Here is a 20,259-nt window from a genome sequence, read left to right on the forward strand (position 1 = left end):
TGTTTTGTTGGGGAGATAAAACTTACTCCCTTGACTTTTATAGTTTAAAAGGAGTTAGACTCCAACTATTGATTGAGAAATATTCTTGATTGAAATTAAAAAAAAAGGATAATAAAATTTTAATTTCTACCAAAAATGTTAAATGTATATTCACATGTAATATTTTATATTGATTTGTTGGTATTTATGAATAGAGAAATATTTTGTAAGTAATAAAACAGTTAATTCCTTCTAAAGGATTATATTATATATAATTCAGCTGTGAAATACGTACCCAATAAAACAGACAAAGCAATTGTCATTATTAATTGAGATAAAAAGAGATACATATTATGGTCCCGGCGGGGCTCGAACCCGCGACCTTCGGCTCATAAGACCAACGCTCTAACCAACTGAGCTACGGGACCCTTTCATTATTATTTGGCCAATAAACATATATAAATTTAACATTTTTATAGTTATATTTATCTTTCAAAACTAGAGTAAACTAAATGAATCCAATATAGATTAGTATTAGTAAGATCACAAGTGGTTTCACCGATTAATGTAAATGATTTTATTTATTGTAAATGAATACAACACTATATGAATGATAAATTGAACTAGGCAATTGCAAACACGTAAACAAATTAAGCTTAAGTGAGCATTTGAAAGATGAATGTTGAACTTGCATTGTAAATTAAAAATGTGTAAATTTGATTTTTTTTATTATTTAAAATTTATTCAGGGTCACATACAAGGCCAGCTATTATTTTCTTAACTTTTGACTATGAGTATAATATATAAACAGAATGATGATCATCGACATAATGCTTTGAAAGTGATTCTTGGGTTCCAATAGCAAGAACTATTTTTGTGTATAGTGTTTTTTATTTGGGGTGAGAATATCTACAATTTATAATTACTTAAATGAACTATTTATTTTTATTTTGTGGGTCTCAATAACCTAAAATGTAAAAAGAAATATTGAAGAAAAAAGTTAAACATTAATATTATTTTTGTTAAATATAACTTTAGTTTAACAAGAATTAAATTATTTGTATAATTAAGTATTATAAGTTTAGCGTGAAGTCAAAGAGTTATAACCATAATTTTTTTAAAATACACCCAATTACTTGCTAACTTAATATATGTTTGTATTTTTAATGAAAAGATCTCAAATATGGTTGAGAATAAAATTAGTTTAATATCATATCAGTTATCTCTCAAAAAGCATGATTGAGAGCAAAATTTAGATCAAATTTAATTTAAAATCAAACTAGATTAATCTTGTGTAAAACTTATGAATCCTTTACACCTATAACATTATAATCCAATAATATTAGATGAAATTTCATTTAAAATCAAATTATCTAAATAATAAAATAAAATATTGATAAAGTTTAATAGGACAATTTTTGGAGAATAATTAGTGAACACCAAAAGCTAATGGCTGTTAAAGAGAAAAAAAAGTATATCCATATTTTAAATTATAAATAATACGATATATGATGTGATAATAAGAAAAAAATGCATAAAAATAATAGACATTAATTAAATGTTTACGGTTATTAGGTGTTCTATATATACAATTATTATTTCCACTTCAAACTATTGTTATTTTTTTTCTTTTTTGTTAATTCAAACTTTCGTTAACTTGTTATTGTCGTTGATTATTCAATATATTTTCATAGTATATGGTTTTAATTAACGCCATCATATTTAAATAGCCCATACCACTCCACTTCCACGTCATATTTTACGGTATCTCTTGCTTTTCTCCTTCCTTCTCCCCAAAATATAGCACTTCCATCTCACCACCCCATTCTTGCTTCACCAAATTAACATAATTCCTTGAAAGATAACACATCTTCGCAAAACCAAACACTCTCTTTGCACGGTTTAATTTCCCACTAACTATATGACCCTCAATTTCCCAATTTTCTTAAGTCTTAACCTCCACCTTTTCAGTTTCATTGCTTTTGGGCAATGCTAGACTACGCACAAAACGGTGCCCTCATAGGCACAGAGAAAAAGAAAAAGCACTCATCATCGATGACAACAACTTACTAGGCGCCATTTTATTCAAAAAATATGAGCTTGTCAAGTTACTAGGCGTCGGCGCGTCAGCAAAAGTGTACCACGTGCGGAACGTCTACACGTGCTAGAGCATGGTGTTGAAGGCCGTCAGCAAGCCTACGCTAGAGAAAAACGGTTACGCGGTGCACGTGGAGTGCAAGGTCGCTATCATGCGCCAACTACGCCACCCGCACACAATAAGCCTCTACGAGGTCCTCGCCACGAGGACCAAAATCTACTTCGTGATGGAGTTCGCCGTGCGCGGCGAACTCTTTCACGTGGTTGCCGTGGAGGCCGTATACCATCATCAGAAGTACTTCTGGCAACTCCTCTCTTCCATGAGACACTGTCCCTCACACGGCGTATACCATCGCGATTTAAAGCTCGACAACATTCATTTCGACCAAGACATGAACCTCAATGTCTCCGACTTCGGATTGAGCGCGTTGAGGAGCCGGATCCAACACGACGGCATGTTACACAATTTGTGTGGGACCCCTGCATACGTGGCGCCCGAGATTCTCGCGAGGAAGGGGTACGACGGTGCCATCATGGACGTGTGGTCGTGCGACATCGTTTTGTTCGTGCTCAACGCTGGGTACTTACCCTTCAATGATTACAATGTTACGATTTTATATAGGAAGATCAAGAATCTAGTGACGAGGTTGTTAGACACGAATCCCGAGACAAGGATTGTTATGAACAAAAACTATTATATGTTATGCTAACTACACTAAACAAGTATTTCATAATTCTTCTCTTCTCTCCTTCTCATTCATTGCTTCATATTTATAGGCTTACATTGCTATTGGTACTTAACAAACTAATATGGCAGTTACACAGTTTGAACCAACTGATGCCAGACGATGCTTTCCTTGTTGGGATGAACCTGCTTGCAAGGATACTTTCAAGATCACATTGGATTTGCCTTCAGAGCTCGTTGCTCTTTCCAACATGCCAATTGTTGAAGAAATAATAGACGGAGATTTGAAAATAGTCTCGTATCAAGAATCACCAATTATGTCTACATATTTGGTTGCAGTTGTTGTTGGTTTATTTGATTATGTGGAAGATCATACCTCAGATGGGGTCAAAGTCCGGGTGTATTGTCAAGTTGGTAAGGCAAACTAGGGGAAATTTGCACTTGATGTAGTTGTGAAAACTTTGGAACTATACAAGGGTTACTTTGCCACTCCCTACTCGCTGCCAAAATTGGATATGATTGCAATCCCTGATTTCGCTGCTGGAGCCATAGAGAACTATGGTTTAGTTACATATCGAGAGACTGCTTTGCTATATGGTGACCAGCATTCTGCTGCTGCAAATAAACAGAGGGTTGCAACTGTAGTAGCTCATGAGCTAGCACACCACTGGTTTGGCAACCTTGTTGCAATGGAGTGGTGGACACATTTGTGGCTGAATGAGGGGTTTGCAACATGGGTGAGCTATTTAGCCACTGATAGTTGTTTTCTTGAGTGGAAAATATGGTCTAAATTTCTTCATGAATCTACTGAGGGTCTTAGTCTGGATGGACTTGCGGAGTCCCACCCAATTGAGGTAGAGATCAATCATGCTTGTGAGATTGATGAAATATTTGATGCAATAAGTTATAGAAAAGGTGCATATGTAATTAGGATGCTGCAAAGCTATCTTGGTGTTGAATGCTTTCAGAGGTCGCTGGCTTCCTATATAAAAAGACATGCTTGCTCAAATGCTAAGACTGAGGATCTATAGGCTGCACTCGAGGAAGGATTTGGTGAACCAGTGAACAAGTTAATGACCTCATGGACAAAGCAGAAGGGATATCCTGTTGTATATGTTAAAGTCAATGATAAAAAATTGGAATTTAATCAGTCGCAATTCTTGTCAAGCGGTGCTCAAGGAGAAGGCCATTGTAACATCCTGGAAATTCTACCCGGAATTTTCGAAAACGATGTATTTTGAATGATTATATATAAGTATTATTCAGTTTATATGCCTATATGTTCTTGGTAGAAGTAGGAATAGCGGGGGGCAAGATATGCGGGTTAGGCTAATTAAGGGAGAGAAATCAATAACTGGGAGGTTATGGGTTAATTCCTAATTAATTAGTTAAAAATCATCGTTTTGCGTGCGACTTAAAATTTAACGAAACCAACCTCTAAACCACGCTCGGGGTTTTATTCTAAGCGTTTTGATATATATATTGAGTACTTTCAAAAACTGGCCCCGACGGACGCAGAGAAACGCGAGAAACTGGAACCAGAGAAATGGCACGCAACCCGAGGCAGGATTTTAGCGTTTCTAAGGTCAGATTTTCCTCACTTTTGTGACTGAGTATGGGTCACAGTCAAAAAGAGAAAGTGGGCCCTTTTGCTCCAATCAAATGGAGACATGTGGCATTGCTTATATAAAATAATAGAAAAAGAGAAAACCCTTTTATTAAAACCCAAAAAGCAACCCTCTCTCTCTTCACTCAGCCCAATTTCAGAACAGCTCTCTCTCTCCCTCTTCCTCACGTTGCTTTTTCCTTCTCCTCCATTCTCCATTGAAGCTCCACACAAAGCTTCAACCTTTGGTGCTCATTTCTGCCCCAAATCGTGAAAGGAGAGCATTTTCGGGGTCGTGAAGTGCGTGGCTACGAGTGGGACTTCGAAAATCCAGGTTTGGGTGGACTTCTTTCTCTCTTAAATTTCGTGGGTATGGGGTTTTGGGAGATATGATGGGTGGTTATGTTAGTTTTCTGCTGTGTGATGATTATTTGTGAAGGAACTTGTTGAAAGCTTGTTGAAATTGCCATGTTTGGATGAGTTAAACATACCCATTCTGTTTTAGGGTTTTGTGATGATGTTTGTGATGTTGTATGCTGAAAAACTGCTCATGGAAAACTGTTAGAGATGAAATGTAGAGTTAACCTAGGGTTGGAAAGTGAGAATGTGATGTTATGAGTGGAAAAAGAGTGAGGCTTTGAGAGTTGGAAGGTTAAGTCTGAATTCTGTGGTAAATGGAGGTTAAAGTGAGTTAATCCTAGTTTGAAATGTCATTTAGGACTTATGAGAAAACTTGGACTGTGCTAGAGAGAAAAATAAATGACCAAAGTGAACAAAGAGCCATTTCTAGGGCAAATTTGGGTGTTGAAGAGTCAAATTTTGATTCGGTGAGATTTTAGGTGTAAATCCAGTTTGAACAAGTCTAAATGGATGTTATGGACTGGTGTGAGGTGAGAGTTTGCTTCAAATTTACCTCATTCTAAATTTCACCTTTCAAACCTAGAAAAGCCATTGAATGGAGGGGTGTTGGACACCTAGATTCTGTGTTGCTGTGCTTTAAAGCTTGAATTTGGTTTAGGCATGATTGATACATGATTTGGGACTTGTAGGAATTGATTTGGGCAAGATTGGATGAGAGGAAGTGTAATTTTCGAAATCTGCACTTATGCAGAATTTTTGCTGTGAAATTGTGCAGCAGAATTTTGCACAAGTGCAGAGAAAATGCTTGTGTGTGGTTGGCTGTGGAAAGTCTAGTGCAGAATCAGTTCTGGATGTTTGCCAGTAGATCCCAACGGTCAAAATGTAGGCTTATGCACTATAGACTTCCAGTAAAATTTTGGAGTCGATCCAACGGTTAACGAATTGGATCGAAGGAATTGTTACTGTGGTCTTTAAGTGAGAAAAGCTGTGATTTTGGTTGATGTGTTGAGCAGAGTTCTCTGCCTTTGCTCTGTTTTGCTTGGCTGTGATAGCTTGTGCTGTTTGAATGTTGTTTTGCTTGGATGTTGTGGAAGCTTGGGAGGATTGATGGGGACCCAGTGTTGAGAGGAACAAGGATATGGGCTACGTGGGAGTACGTGAGCTCAGTTGGAGGTGGGCAACAGGGGATGGTGGGTTTATGCGCGCATTGTGGATGTGGAAAACTTGTTGTGCACCATCGCTCGACCGCCACCTAGTACCACATGTGATGGGTACCCCATAATCCTACAAGCTTGAGATGAGGAAGTGTTGAAGGGTGAAACTTCCTGCTTTTATTGTTGACCACAGAGTGGTACCTGGAGATATGTCGCGGGGGTCAGGAGACCTTGGGGACGTCAGGTGGGGTGCTATTGCCCAAAACCAAGCTTGACCAATCCCGACCCAACCCGGGCATAGTCGGTCAGTGAGAACCTGTGATGCAGGCGAGCTCCTGGCAGTCAACAGATAAAAGGAAAACAAGACCACAAAGCAAGGAGGCTTGTGGTGGCTGGCCAGCTGTGAATTTTGTGTAATATGTGGATTGTGGCCTCTGGTAATCGATTACCAAGGGTGGGTAATCGATTACAAGGCTTAAAATTGAGGACGGGAGGCTAAGATGGTCTCTGGTAATCGATTACCAAGGGGTGTAATCGATTACCAGGCTTGAAAACGAAGTCAGGAAACTTAGGGAGTCTCTGGTAATCGATTACCAGCCTGTGTAATCGATTACACAGAGGAATGGGTCACTGGTAATCGATTACCAGGCATGTGTAATCGATTACACAGTGTATTATTGCATATTTCATGTCCTGAGGCTGTGTAATTCAAGTTTAGCCTCTGGTAATCGATTACCAAGGTTGTGTAATCGATTACCAGAGATGAAAAGCCTTAAGATACTCCTTTTAACGTCATGTAGTGGTTATGAGATGCATTGTGTGCAGCGCAGTTAGATTCTTGTGAAAGAGTCTACCCCTTTCTCTTCTTTCTTGTAGATCGTGATGGCGGCGCAGCTAATCCGTGATCGAGTAGAGATGGAGTGCCTAGAGGGAGCTTGGGAGACCCTCGAAGGCAACACGAGGTGCCGATTTCGGGGCACCATTCGATTCACGGCTACTTCTTTGGTGCATCCAGATGAACCTGCACGGACGCTTCAGCGCACTGTGGAGTGGATACTACCCACGCCTACACCATATCGTCTAGTGGAGCCCGTTCAAGTGATCGAGGTAACGTCATCCGAGGAAGACCCTGAGGAGGACCTGGAGGAGCTACCTCCTGAGCCTGCTGTGGATGCCCTTGACTTTCTAGAGGGTGATGAGGATCCACTTCTTGAGGTGGATTCTCCCGAGGAAGTCATGTCGGCATCTGAGGCAGACTCTACGGAGGATAGTGGCCCGAGGGAGATGGCGATCAGCGGAGGCTCTTCATCCTAGTGGACAGCTTTTTAGATTAGTTTTGTATACTTTTTGAGGGTGGGTGTATCTAGGACTGACTGTTAGGTTTACTCTTTTGTTTTTGTATGGGTAGACCTGATGTATAGGAATTTGATGATTGTATACATGTGGCTGAAGCCACCACTATGGACACCTTTGCTCTGGATGACACTATATATTTTGTAAAACTCCCATATTTTGGACAGCTTTAAATGATGATTGCATTTATGATCGATCTTGTTATTTGGAAAGAAAGCATTAGCAACTTTATTTGTAAAAGAATTTACCGACTGTACTTTATCCTTTTATTTTCACGTGACGACCTAAAGTAATGGCTGGTATATTCTTCTTTTTGAAACAGCAAAATAATTTAGAAAATTATGAGCGGTAAGAAAGAAATGACTCCGAGTAGAGTTGTGAACTGGCCATTCAGGACTTTATAGTGAGGATTTTCCTTCTAAACCTAGTTATGGTGAAAAGAGAAAGAAATGAAAAAGAAAACGAAGAAAAAAAAAATTATCATGGTTTTTGTTATTTAAATTATTACTATTAAACCAGTCATTAATTTAGGGACGCCACAATTGGTGGTATCAGAGCAAAAGTTGGATTCTAGTGAACCTGTTTATGGTCTTGCTGTGTGAATGCTGTGTATCTCTGAAACTTGAGAGCAGGTTTCGGGGAGTGACGTTAAGTCACACATTGTGTGTATTTCTGCCTTATTGTCTTGAGCATGGATGTGTGACTGATTCGTAGGATTGTTGTGTGTATAAGTATGTATAAAGAGAAGGATGTTGTTATAACTGTCATAGCCTGTGTGGTACACTCTCTCATTAGGATTTCTTGGGTGCTAATAGTTTCCCTACAGGATAGGTATGGCAGGACGTGGTAGGGATCAGAACCGTGACGTCCTTGACCGCATCACCGCTGTGCTGGAAACTCTAGTGCAGGAACGTGATGTGGAGCCGGCGGAGTATCGGGGACTCATGGCTTTCCGTAAGAACCACCCGCCAAAGTTCAGTGGAGACTATGATCCGGAAGGTGCTAGGTTGTGGTTAGCTGAGACGGAAAAGATTTTTGAGGCGATGGGTTGCCTTGAGGAGCATAAGGTTCTTTATGCGACATTTATGCTCCAAGGGGAGGCTGAAAATTGGTGGAAGTTCGTGAAACCTTCGTTTGTTGCACCTGGAGGCGTGATTCCTTGGAATGCCTTCAAGGACAAGTTCCTGGAGAATTACTTCCCACGAGATCTCAGGAAGCGGAAGGCGAGGGAATTTCTGGATTTGAAGCAAGGAAACATGTCTGTTGGGGAGTACACGGCTAAGTTTAATGAGCTTCTGCAGTATTGGCCTCAATACCAAGATGCTCGGAATGAGGAAGATTTATGTGCTCAGTTTGAGAATGGGCTTCGGTTGGAGATCCAACAGGCGGTTAGTTATATGCAGATCACGGATTTTAATCAGTTGGTGACAAAGTGCAGGATTTTTGAGGACAAGATGAAGGAGAGGCAAGCTAGAGGTGTTGGAGGACCTCAGAGAAACCATCCTTTTAGGGGGAATGGTAACAAGAGGATGAAGCCGTATGCTAGCAACAAGGGGAAGCAACCTATGGCTGCCTCCAACATGAGCCAGTCAAGGGGGACTGGGGTACAATGCTTTCAGTGTGGAGGACCGCATCTTAAGAGGAATTGCCCACAGCTCCAGCAGACACAAGAGAACCGTTGTTATGTTTGTGGCAAAGTGGGCCATTATGCTCGAGAATGTAGGGTAACCGGGAGACCGACAGTGACTGCCAATTCCAACACCGTTAATCGTGGACCCACTAATTCCACAAGGAGCGGTAATGTTAGCAACAACAACATTAGTGGTGGAAGACCAAAAGTACCCTCTCGGGTATTTGCTATGAGTGGTTCAGAAGCGGCTGCCTCCGACGATTTGATACGGGGTAAGTGTTTGATTGCTGATAAACTACTAGATGTACTTTATGATTCAGGTGCCACACATTCTTTCATATCTCATGCATGTGTGGAGAGGTTGGGGTTATGTGCGACGGAGTTGCCATATGATATGGTGGTGTCTACTCCGACGAGCGAGCCTGTAACCACCTCTCGGGTGTGTTTGAAGTGTCCTATAATTGTTGAGGGTCGATCTTTTATGGCGGACTTGATTTGCCTACCTTTAGCTCATCTAGATGTGATCTTGGGGATGGATTGGTTATCTACTAACCATATCTTTCTAGACTGTAAGGAGAAGATGCTAATGTTTGGTGGAGATGTAGTTCCACGTGAACCATTGAAAGAGGATGCGGCCAACGAAGAAACGGAAGATGTTCGAACTTACATGGTGTTGTTCTCTATGTATGTGGAAGAGGACGCTGAAGTTAGTTGTATACCGGTGGTGTCAGAATTTCCAGAAGTTTTTCCGGATGATATTTGTGAATTGCCACCTGAGAGAGAAGTGGAATTCATTATTGACTTGGTGCCTGGGGCGAATCCAGTGTCGATTGCGCCTTATAGAATGTCTCCGGTAGAACTAGCAGAGGTGAAGGCACAAGTGCAGGATCTTTTGAGCAAACAATTTGTTCGTCCAAGTGCATCACCATGGGGAGCACCGGTCTTATTGGTTAAAAAGAAGGATGGAAGTATGAGGATGTGTGTAGACTACCGGCAGTTAAACAAGGTCACTATCAAGAACAAATATCCGCTACCAAGGATAGATGATTTGATTGACCAATTGAGGGGAGCAACGGTATTTTCGAAGATAGATTTGCGATCGGGGTATCATCAAATCCGAGTTAAGAAGGAAGATATCCCGAAGACTGCGTTTCGGACTCGGTATGGGCACTACGAGTATTTAGTCATGCCATTTGGAGTGACTAATGCTCCGGCTATTTTCATGGACTATATGAACCGTATATTCCATGATTACTTGGACCAATTTGTGGTTGTGTTTATTGATGATATCCTAGTGTATTCAAGGAATAAGGAGGAGCATGAGAAACACTTGAGGATTGTGTTGCATATCCTGAGGAATAGGAAGTTGTTCGCCAAATTGTCAAAATGTGACTTTTGGTTGGAGAAAGTGCAGTTCTTGGGGCACGTGATTTCTAAGGATGGGGTTGCGGTGGATCCAAACAAGGTGGAGTCGGTTATGGAGTGGCAACAGCCGACAACTCCAACGGAGGTTCGAAGTTTCTTGGGGTTAGCTGGTTATTATAGAAAATTCATTGAAGGATTTTCTAAATTGGCATTGCCCCTAACTAAGTTGACTCGTAAGAATGAGAAGTTTGTCTGGAATGAGAAGTGTGATCAAAGTTTCCAAGAGTTGAAGAGGCGGTTGACGACAGCTCCAGTGTTAATTTTGCCCGACCCTAAGAGAACATTTGAAGTGTATTGCGATGCAAGCGGGCAAGGCTTGGGATGTGTGTTGATGCAAGAGGGAAGAGTAGTGGCTTATGCTTCGCGTCAATTACGTCCTCATGAAGTTAACTATCCGACTCATGACTTGGAACTAGCAGCGGTGGTCTTTGCCTTAAAGATTTGGAGGCATTATTTGTACGGTACTCGTTTTGAAGTTTTCAGTGATCACAAGAGTCTCAAATACTTGTTCGATCAGAAGGAACTCAATATGAGACAACGAAGATGGATGGAGTTCCTCAAGGATTATGATTTTGGACTTTCCTACCATCCAGGAAAGGCTAATGTAGTAGCCGATGCGCTAAGCCGGAAATCTTTACATGTTGCGACTATGATGAGTTTGGAGCAGAGATTGATAGAGGAGTTCCGAGATCTGAATCTAGCAATCGAGGTGCGACCCAAGAGCTTATTTGTGGGAACGTTGCAGATTACCAATGAATTTGTAGACCACATACGCGAGGCTCAAGGGGATGATCCGTTTTTGCAAGGCAAGGTGTTAGATGTAATGGGGGATAGGGGTGTGGAGTTTGAGAAGGATACAACCGGGTTAATTAGATTCAAGGGGAGGATATGTGTGCCATCTCTAGATGATTTGAAAGTTCAGATTTTGGAGGAAGCACATAAAAGTCGTCTTAGTTTCCATCCAGGAATGACTAAGATGTACCAAGATTTGAAGAGAAGTTTTTGGTGGCATGGCATGAAGAAAGATGTAGCCGAATATGTAGCAAGATGTTTGACATGTCAAAAGGCTAAGGTTGAGCACCAACGACCATCGGGAGAATTGAAGCCATTGGAGATTCCGGAATGGAAATGGGAGAGCATATCTATGGATTTTGTATCTAGTTTACCCAAGACTAGTCGTGGGCATGATGCCGTGTGGGTCATAGTAGATCGACTCACCAAATCTGCTCATTTTATTCCGGTGAATATGAAGTATAGAATGGAAAAGCTAGTGGAGTTGTACATCAAGGAAGTAGTAAGGTTGCATGGAATTCCTTCTAGTATTGTATCCGACAGGGATCCAAGGTTCACTTCGCGATTTTGGACGAGTCTACATGAGGCCTTGGGGACAAAGCTGAAGCTTAGTTCAGCTTATCATCCTCAAACAGATGGTCAGACTGAACGAACCATTCAGACTCTAGAGGATCTACTTCGGGCGTGTATTATAGAGCAACAAGGTAGCTGGATGGATTGTTTACCATTGATTGAGTTTACTTACAACAATAGCTATCAAGCCAGTATTGGTATGGCTCCTTTTGAAGCTTTATATGGACGAAAGTGCAAAACTCCTATTTGTTGGTATGATGATGGAGAAGCAGTACTTCTTGGACCTGAAATGCTACAACAGATTAATGAACAAGTGAGGTTGATTCGAGAGAAGATAAAAGCATCTCAGGATAGGCAGAAGAGCTACTATGATAGAAGGAGGAAGCCACTAGATTTTCAGGAAGGAGAACATGTGTTTTTGAAGGTTTCTCCCTTAACCGGAGTCGGAAGGGCTCTTAAAGCTAGGAAGTTGACACCCAAGTATCTAGGTCCATATCAGATTTTGAAGAAGATTGGGCCTGTAGCTTATCATATCGCCTTACCTCCGAGTTTATCGAATTTGCATCCTGTGTTTCATGTCTCTCAGCTGAGACGATACAACCCGAATCCATCACATATTCTTGCAGTGGACGAGGTACAGGTGAAGGATAACCTCACCTATAAAGCACAACCTCAGAAGATCACTGACCGAAGAATGAAGTCGTTGAGAGGAAAGGAGATCGCATTGGTGAAGGTGCAATGGGGAACCGATGAGGGTGATTCTACATGGGAGTTGGAAGTTAGGATGAGAGAATTGTACCCAAGTTTGTTCATAGAGTAGTTAATTTCGGGGACGAAATTCCTAAAAGGGTGGGAGTATTGTAACATCCTGGAAATTCTACCCGGAATTTTCGAAAACGATGTATTTTGAATGATTATATATAAGTATTATTCAGTTTATATGCCTATATGTTCTTGGTAGAAGTAGGAATAGCGGGGGGCAAGATATGCGGGTTAGGCTAATTAAGGGAGAGAAATCAATAACTGGGAGGTTATGGGTTAATTCCTAATTAATTAGTTAAAAATCATCGTTTTGCGTGCGACTTAAAATTTAACGAAACCAACCTCTAAACCACGCTCGGGGTTTTATTCTAAGCGTTTTGATATATATATTGAGTACTTTCAAAAACTGGCCCCGACGGACGCAGAGAAACGCGAGAAACTGGAACCAGAGAAATGGCACGCAACCCGAGGCAGGATTTTAGCGTTTCTAAGGTCAGATTTTCCTCACTTTTGTGACTGAGTATGGGTCACAGTCAAAAAGAGAAAGTGGGCCCTTTTGCTCCAATCAAATGGAGACATGTGGCATTGCTTATATAAAATAATAGAAAAAGAGAAAACCCTTTTATTAAAACCCAAAAAGCAACCCTCTCTCTCTTCACTCAGCCCAATTTCAGAACAGCTCTCTCTCTCCCTCTTCCTCACGTTGCTTTTTCCTTCTCCTCCATTCTCCATTGAAGCTCCACACAAAGCTTCAACCTTTGGTGCTCATTTCTGCCCCAAATCGTGAAAGGAGAGCATTTTCGGGGTCGTGAAGTGCGTGGCTACGAGTGGGACTTCGAAAATCCAGGTTTGGGTGGACTTCTTTCTCTCTTAAATTTCGTGGGTATGGGGTTTTGGGAGATATGATGGGTGGTTATGTTAGTTTTCTGCTGTGTGATGATTATTTGTGAAGGAACTTGTTGAAAGCTTGTTGAAATTGCCATGTTTGGATGAGTTAAACATACCCATTCTGTTTTAGGGTTTTGTGATGATGTTTGTGATGTTGTATGCTGAAAAACTGCTCATGGAAAACTGTTAGAGATGAAATGTAGAGTTAACCTAGGGTTGGAAAGTGAGAATGTGATGTTATGAGTGGAAAAAGAGTGAGGCTTTGAGAGTTGGAAGGTTAAGTCTGAATTCTGTGGTAAATGGAGGTTAAAGTGAGTTAATCCTAGTTTGAAATGTCATTTAGGACTTATGAGAAAACTTGGACTGTGCTAGAGAGAAAAATAAATGACCAAAGTGAACAAAGAGCCATTTCTAGGGCAAATTTGGGTGTTGAAGAGTCAAATTTTGATTCGGTGAGATTTTAGGTGTAAATCCAGTTTGAACAAGTCTAAATGGATGTTATGGACTGGTGTGAGGTGAGAGTTTGCTTCAAATTTACCTCATTCTAAATTTCACCTTTCAAACCTAGAAAAGCCATTGAATGGAGGGGTGTTGGACACCTAGATTCTGTGTTGCTGTGCTTTAAAGCTTGAATTTGGTTTAGGCATGATTGATACATGATTTGGGACTTGTAGGAATTGATTTGGGCAAGATTGGATGAGAGGAAGTGTAATTTTCGAAATCTGCACTTATGCAGAATTTTTGCTGTGAAATTGTGCAGCAGAATTTTGCACAAGTGCAGAGAAAATGCTTGTGTGTGGTTGGCTGTGGAAAGTCTAGTGCAGAATCAGTTCTGGATGTTTGCCAGTAGATCCCAACGGTCAAAATGTAGGCTTATGCACTATAGACTTCCAGTAAAATTTTGGAGTCGATCCAACGGTTAACGAATTGGATCGAAGGAATTGTTACTGTGGTCTTTAAGTGAGAAAAGCTGTGATTTTGGTTGATGTGTTGAGCAGAGTTCTCTGCCTTTGCTCTGTTTTGCTTGGCTGTGATAGCTTGTGCTGTTTGAATGTTGTTTTGCTTGGATGTTGTGGAAGCTTGGGAGGATTGATGGGGACCCAGTGTTGAGAGGAACAAGGATATGGGCTACGTGGGAGTACGTGAGCTCAGTTGGAGGTGGGCAACAGGGGATGGTGGGTTTATGCGCGCATTGTGGATGTGGAAAACTTGTTGTGCACCATCGCCCGACCGCCACCTAGTACCACATGTGATGGGTACCCCATAATCCTACAAGCTTGAGATGAGGAAGTGTTGAAGGGTGAAACTTCCTGCTTTTATTGTTGACCACAGAGTGGTACCTGGAGATATGTCGCGGGGGTCAGGAGACCTTGGGGACGTCAGGTGGGGTGCTATTGCCCAAAACCAAGCTTGACCAATCCCGACCCAACCCGGGCATAGTCGGTCAGTGAGAACCTGTGATGCAGGCGAGCTCCTGGCAGTCAACAGATAAAAGGAAAACAAGACCACAAAGCAAGGAGGCTTGTGGTGGCTGGCCAGCTGTGAATTTTGTGTAATATGTGGATTGTGGCCTCTGGTAATCGATTACCAAGGGTGGGTAATCGATTACAAGGCTTAAAATTGAGGACGGGAGGCTAAGATGGTCTCTGGTAATCGATTACCAAGGGGTGTAATCGATTACCAGGCTTGAAAACGAAGTCAGGAAACTTAGGGAGTCTCTGGTAATCGATTACCAGCCTGTGTAATCGATTACACAGAGGAATGGGTCACTGGTAATCGATTACCAGGCATGTGTAATCGATTACACAGTGTATTATTGCATATTTCATGTCCTGAGGCTGTGTAATTCAAGTTTAGCCTCTGGTAATCGATTACCAAGGTTGTGTAATCGATTACCAGAGATGAAAAGCCTTAAGATACTCCTTTTAACGTCATGTAGTGGTTATGAGATGCATTGTGTGCAGCGCAGTTAGATTCTTGTGAAAGAGTCTACCCCTTTCTCTTCTTTCTTGTAGATCGTGATGGCGGCGCAGCTAATCCGTGATCGAGTAGAGATGGAGTGCCTAGAGGGAGCTTGGGAGACCCTCGAAGGCAACACGAGGTGCCGATTTCGGGGCACCATTCGATTCACGGCTACTTCTTTGGTGCATCCAGATGAACCTGCACGGACGCTTCAGCGCACTGTGGAGTGGATACTACCCACGCCTACACCATATCGTCTAGTGGAGCCCGTTCAAGTGATCGAGGTAACGTCATCCGAGGAAGACCCTGAGGAGGACCTGGAGGAGCTACCTCCTGAGCCTGCTGTGGATGCCCTTGACTTTCTAGAGGGTGATGAGGATCCACTTCTTGAGGTGGATTCTCCCGAGGAAGTCATGTCGGCATCTGAGGCAGACTCTACGGAGGATAGTGGCCCGAGGGAGATGGCGATCAGCGGAGGCTCTTCATCCTAGTGGACAGCTTTTTAGATTAGTTTTGTATACTTTTTGAGGGTGGGTGTATCTAGGACTGACTGTTAGGTTTACTCTTTTGTTTTTGTATGGGTAGACCTGATGTATAGGAATTTGATGATTGTATACATGTGGCTGAAGCCACCACTATGGACACCTTTGCTCTGGATGACACTATATATTTTGTAAAACTCCCATATTTTGGACAGCTTTAAATGATGATTGCATTTATGATCGATCTTGTTATTTGGAAAGAAAGCATTAGCAACTTTATTTGTAAAAGAATTTACCGACTGTACTTTATCCTTTTATTTTCACGTGACGACCTAAAGTAATGGCTGGTATATTCTTCTTTTTGAAACAGCAAAATAATTTAGAAAATTATGAGCGGTAAGAAAGAAATGACTCCGAGTAGAGTTGTGAACTGGCCATTCAGGACTTTATAGTGAGGATTTTCCTTCTAAACCTAGTTATGGTGAAAAGAGAAAGAAATGAAAAAGAAAACGAAGAAAAAAAAATTATCATGGTTTTTGTTATTTAAATTATTACTATTAAACCAGTCATTAATTTAGGGACGCCACAGCCATTGGATTGTTCCAATAACATTATGCTTTGGCTCTTATGATGTCCGCAAGAGTTTCCTCTTGCAATCAAAATTTGAAACACATGATGTCAAAGATTTCCTTGGTTCCACACACAAAGGTGTAAATTGTTGGATTAAACTTAATGTGGATCAGGCTGGTTTCTACAGGGTGAAGTATGATGAGCTGCTTGCTGCTAGACTTTGATATGCAGTAGAGAAACAACTCTTATCTGCATCAGACCGATTTGGCATTTTGGATGATTCATTTGCACTTTGTATGGCTCGCCAGGAATCATTGACCTCCTTGATTAACTTGATGGGATCTTACAGGGAGGAAGTTAATTATACCGTGTTGTCTAACCTGATGACTACAAGTCTTAAAGTTCAACGTATTGCAGCTGATGCAATACCAGACTTTCTAGAATATTTCATGCAGTTCTTTATTAACCTTTTTCAGTACTCTGCTGAGAGGCTTGGTAGGGTGCACCATGGTTGTCCCCTAACAAAATAGTGGGCTGTTTAGAAAAAAAAAATAGGGGTACATGAGTAAAGTTGTTGTGTGTTGTGGGCTTGTTTGGGTCAAGTTGATGAAAGCTACAGCAATTGAAATCGCGCTGAGTGGCTACCCGTTTGTTAAAATGGTTTGGCTTCAATGTTGACAGTCGTAACACACGTGTCGATGAAGCTCAGCCTGTGCCAGCCATGGTGGAGGTAGAGGCGGTGGCTTCGGAGGTGGTGGTGGTGGATGTGGCGGCGGGCGTTGACGTTGATGACGAACAAAGCAAAGCTGAGTCTCAGTAGCAGAAAGAACCCAAATCCAACGCAGATGAATCTGGTGCGCCACGGCGGCATCCCCGAGCAAGATGATGTTGTCGTAGGGGATCTTGCGGTAACGGCAGTGGTTGGTGCGGAGCGGCAGAGGCAACGGCTAGTTGGGCTGGAACTGGCGGTTGATGTTGACACGGTGGTGTTGCCACACGCTGACGGGGAAGTAAGTGGTGCCGGAATCGATTTCGATAACAGGACCATCTCCTTTTCCAGCCATGGGAAGCGGAGTCGAGATGGGTGTGGGGCTGTGTTGCTTGGGTGCGAGGCATGGAATTGTTGTCGGCATAGGAAGGGGAGTCAACATTGGGGCATCTGTCGGTGGTGGTTGTAGTGAAAAAGGAAACGGGGAGCGTTGGTTGGATATCATGGTATCCAGTTTCAGGATAATGAAATCGAGTTTGAAGAGCATGGAGGCTTGGGTCGTTGCGAAACGAAGTTGAGATGGATGGAGATTGGAATCCATGGAAGCTTGGGCTGCAGCAAGTTTGGTCATGGCGGCCTCGAGGCGGTCCAGGCTAGCGGAAAAAGGTTCGGCATCCGCCATTGAAGAGCAGCAAAGAAGGGGCAGGTCGGACCAAATTGTTACGAACAAAAACTACTCTATGCTATGCTAACTACACTAAACAAGTATTTCATAATTCTTTTCTTCTCTCCTTCTCATTCATTGTTTCATATTTATAGGCTTTCATTGCTATTGGTACTTAACAAACTAACAATTTTGTTGTAACAGAATTGAGGGAGCACTATGGTTGTCCCCTAACAGAATGGTAACAGAATTGAGGGAGCACTATGACTGTCCCCTAACAAAATAGTGGGCTTAGTGTAGTTCGTTATTGGTTTGGTAGTTGCTAGGCTGCTACTGCTATCAAGGATCGCATTGGATGAGGTCATGCAAGACACGTGGTTTAGTCGGGCGGGATCTGACATCTTTGTTGTCCCTTTCAAGGCTGTCCTTGTGCTACCCATTCAAAACGACGCATAACAGTGTTAATAGTTAATCGTGAACCCACTTCATGAAAATCATGAAAACTGTATCGTTTTGAAGGGGGAGCACAGGAACAGCTTGGGACAGTAGAGAAACCAATTTCGTCGGGGCAGGTATATGGATAACTTGACCCAACCCGAGAATTGGGTTGTGACTAATAGTTTAAATACGTTTGACTTGATATCTTTCTTGCCCGGGGTTGACATTTCGGGTTTGTTTACCGACCCAGAATATTCGGATTCTAAGGAGCAGTTCGTTACAATGAAGGCGCTAGAGAATGTAACGGTGATGGTGAAGAAGGATAAGAGTGGCTTCGGGGTAGTAAGGATAGAGGGATTGGATTTACCGGTTAATGGATGAATTGGTTATCATTGAAGTGAAGAGGAGAAAGAGAAAAGAAGGAAGTGGGAAACTGTTTTGGAGATGTACTGAGACCCATGCTTCTCGCTTTGGCCCATTACCCGGTCTCCTGATGACTTCAAATGATTTGCCAAAATATTTGGCTTTGGTGATTCTTTACTTTGCTTGGTTTAATTAAATGAAATTTGTCATTGAATATTATGTATAAGAGATTCACATTGTGTAACTACTATCTAACCGTAGTTACTATCTCCAAACATCAACAAACATTTTAGAGTTCAATAGAGTATTTTTTTCTTACTTTTCCAATTAATAAAAAATTATACTAGATGTAAATTTTTAAATAATTATTATAAAAGTTAATAAAATTACCATCTCTCATAACTTGAGATTAACTGATAATATGAAAAGCCTTCATATGTTTTCTTTATTAGTTTTGTAGTTATGCGTTTTGAAGGATTCAATTCAAGCTAGTCCCTATAACTTCTACGTTTCATCTTATTCGGACATTAAAATCTTGGATTTGGAACATTGCAAACGCAAGCTCAAACACACGTTTCATTTGGTAAAAAAGTGACTAGCCGTTGAAGTTTGAAAGCATGCAGCAAGTTAGCTAGCTAGCTATTATAGTAAAGTGATGGTTTCAGGTTAAAAGGGTCCACTCCTACACCATTTTTATTCTATTATTATGCCTTCCACTGTGAAGCCACATGAACTTTATGCAAATTAGCAAGTTGTGCTTGATTAATAATTTGATTGTTAGAGCACTGACTTTTAAATGAGACACAGACAAATTGTTTTATTTGTTGTGTTCTCTCTAATATAATGTAATGAAAACGGAATCTATTAATGTAAAAAGTGATATCCGGTTGAAGTTAACTTTTACCTGAGATGGAAGACAAGTTTGGAAGCATGCATCATGCTATAATGGTAAGTTCATAGTGACAACAACAATTAGAAAGGTTAGGTCCACTCTTACATCATATTTATTCTATTATTATGCCTTTCCCTTGTCAAACCACATGTAGTGATGAACTTTATGCAAATTAACTAGTTGTGAATGATTAATAATTTGATGATTAGAGTACTAACTTATAAATATGAGACGCGTAGACTATATTCTTTTTATTTGTTTATTCTGCTCTCTAATATAATGTAATAAATAAATAAAAAAGGAATCTCTTATAAGCCAAATGGAATACAAGCTTATATCAAACTGTCCCTCCACTTATCTTGAACCTAAAGACAAAGACCTTGGAACAAGCGAAGTTAGTTTTGTTGTGAAGTATATATAACTATATGTTGTTCATTCGTTATTTTGAAAGGCATCTTTATTTGTCTTGTTGCAGTGTGACTAATTTTTTGTCTTAATTTTATAATTTACTCAAACATTTTTTACAACGTACATCGATCAATTACGTTTGGCAACGAGCATAACACTTGCCAAGGTTATAGGCTTCCTTGCTGTTTCTATAAACAATTTAGTCAAAAATCACAATTGCACCATGCAAATTGCATAATTAATTTTGAAGGAAACTCTTTCTTTTTTTAATATATGACAATATCAAGATTCATACTTAAAACTTCAACCTATTTTGTCTAAGCTTGAACCCAAATAAAAGTTAGAATTTAGAATTTTATATGGCCATGCCAGACCACCAATGGCGACAGTCCTATGTATGACCAAACAAACACACAACAATTTTGATACCATCATATACTCCGCAACATACATATGCTTGCACAACT

The 20,259-nt window shown here is 40.9% G+C and overlaps 1 protein-coding gene, 1 non-coding gene and 1 pseudogene across 2 annotated transcripts; 2 read left to right on the forward strand and 1 right to left on the reverse strand.

Annotated features, from left to right (window-relative positions):
• Positions 1–333: 333 nt before the first annotated feature.
• TRNAI-UAU lies at positions 334–407 on the reverse strand. Its single transcript has one exon. It is a non-coding gene; the product is annotated as a tRNA-Ile (tRNA).
• Positions 408–2,150: 1,743 nt separating this feature from the next.
• On the forward strand, positions 2,151–2,786 carry LOC114389949 (CBL-interacting serine/threonine-protein kinase 14-like). The gene has a single exon (XM_028350648.1). The coding sequence runs from the start codon at positions 2,151–2,153 to the stop codon at positions 2,784–2,786; it is 636 nt and encodes a 211-aa protein (XP_028206449.1).
• A 100-nt stretch (positions 2,787–2,886) lies between these two features.
• Positions 2,887–17,138, forward strand: LOC114389950 (annotated as a pseudogene).
• Positions 17,139–20,259: the final 3,121 nt, after the last annotated feature.

This window comes from Glycine soja, chromosome 16 (assembly GCF_004193775.1).
Source record: "Glycine soja cultivar W05 chromosome 16, ASM419377v2, whole genome shotgun sequence".
NCBI classification, from domain to species: domain Eukaryota; kingdom Viridiplantae; phylum Streptophyta; class Magnoliopsida; order Fabales; family Fabaceae; genus Glycine; species Glycine soja.

Coding starts and splice junctions, on each gene's coding strand:
- LOC114389949 (XM_028350648.1), top strand. CDS start 2,151: ATGGTGTTGAAGGCCGTCAGCAAGCCTACGCTAGAGAAAAACGGTTAC.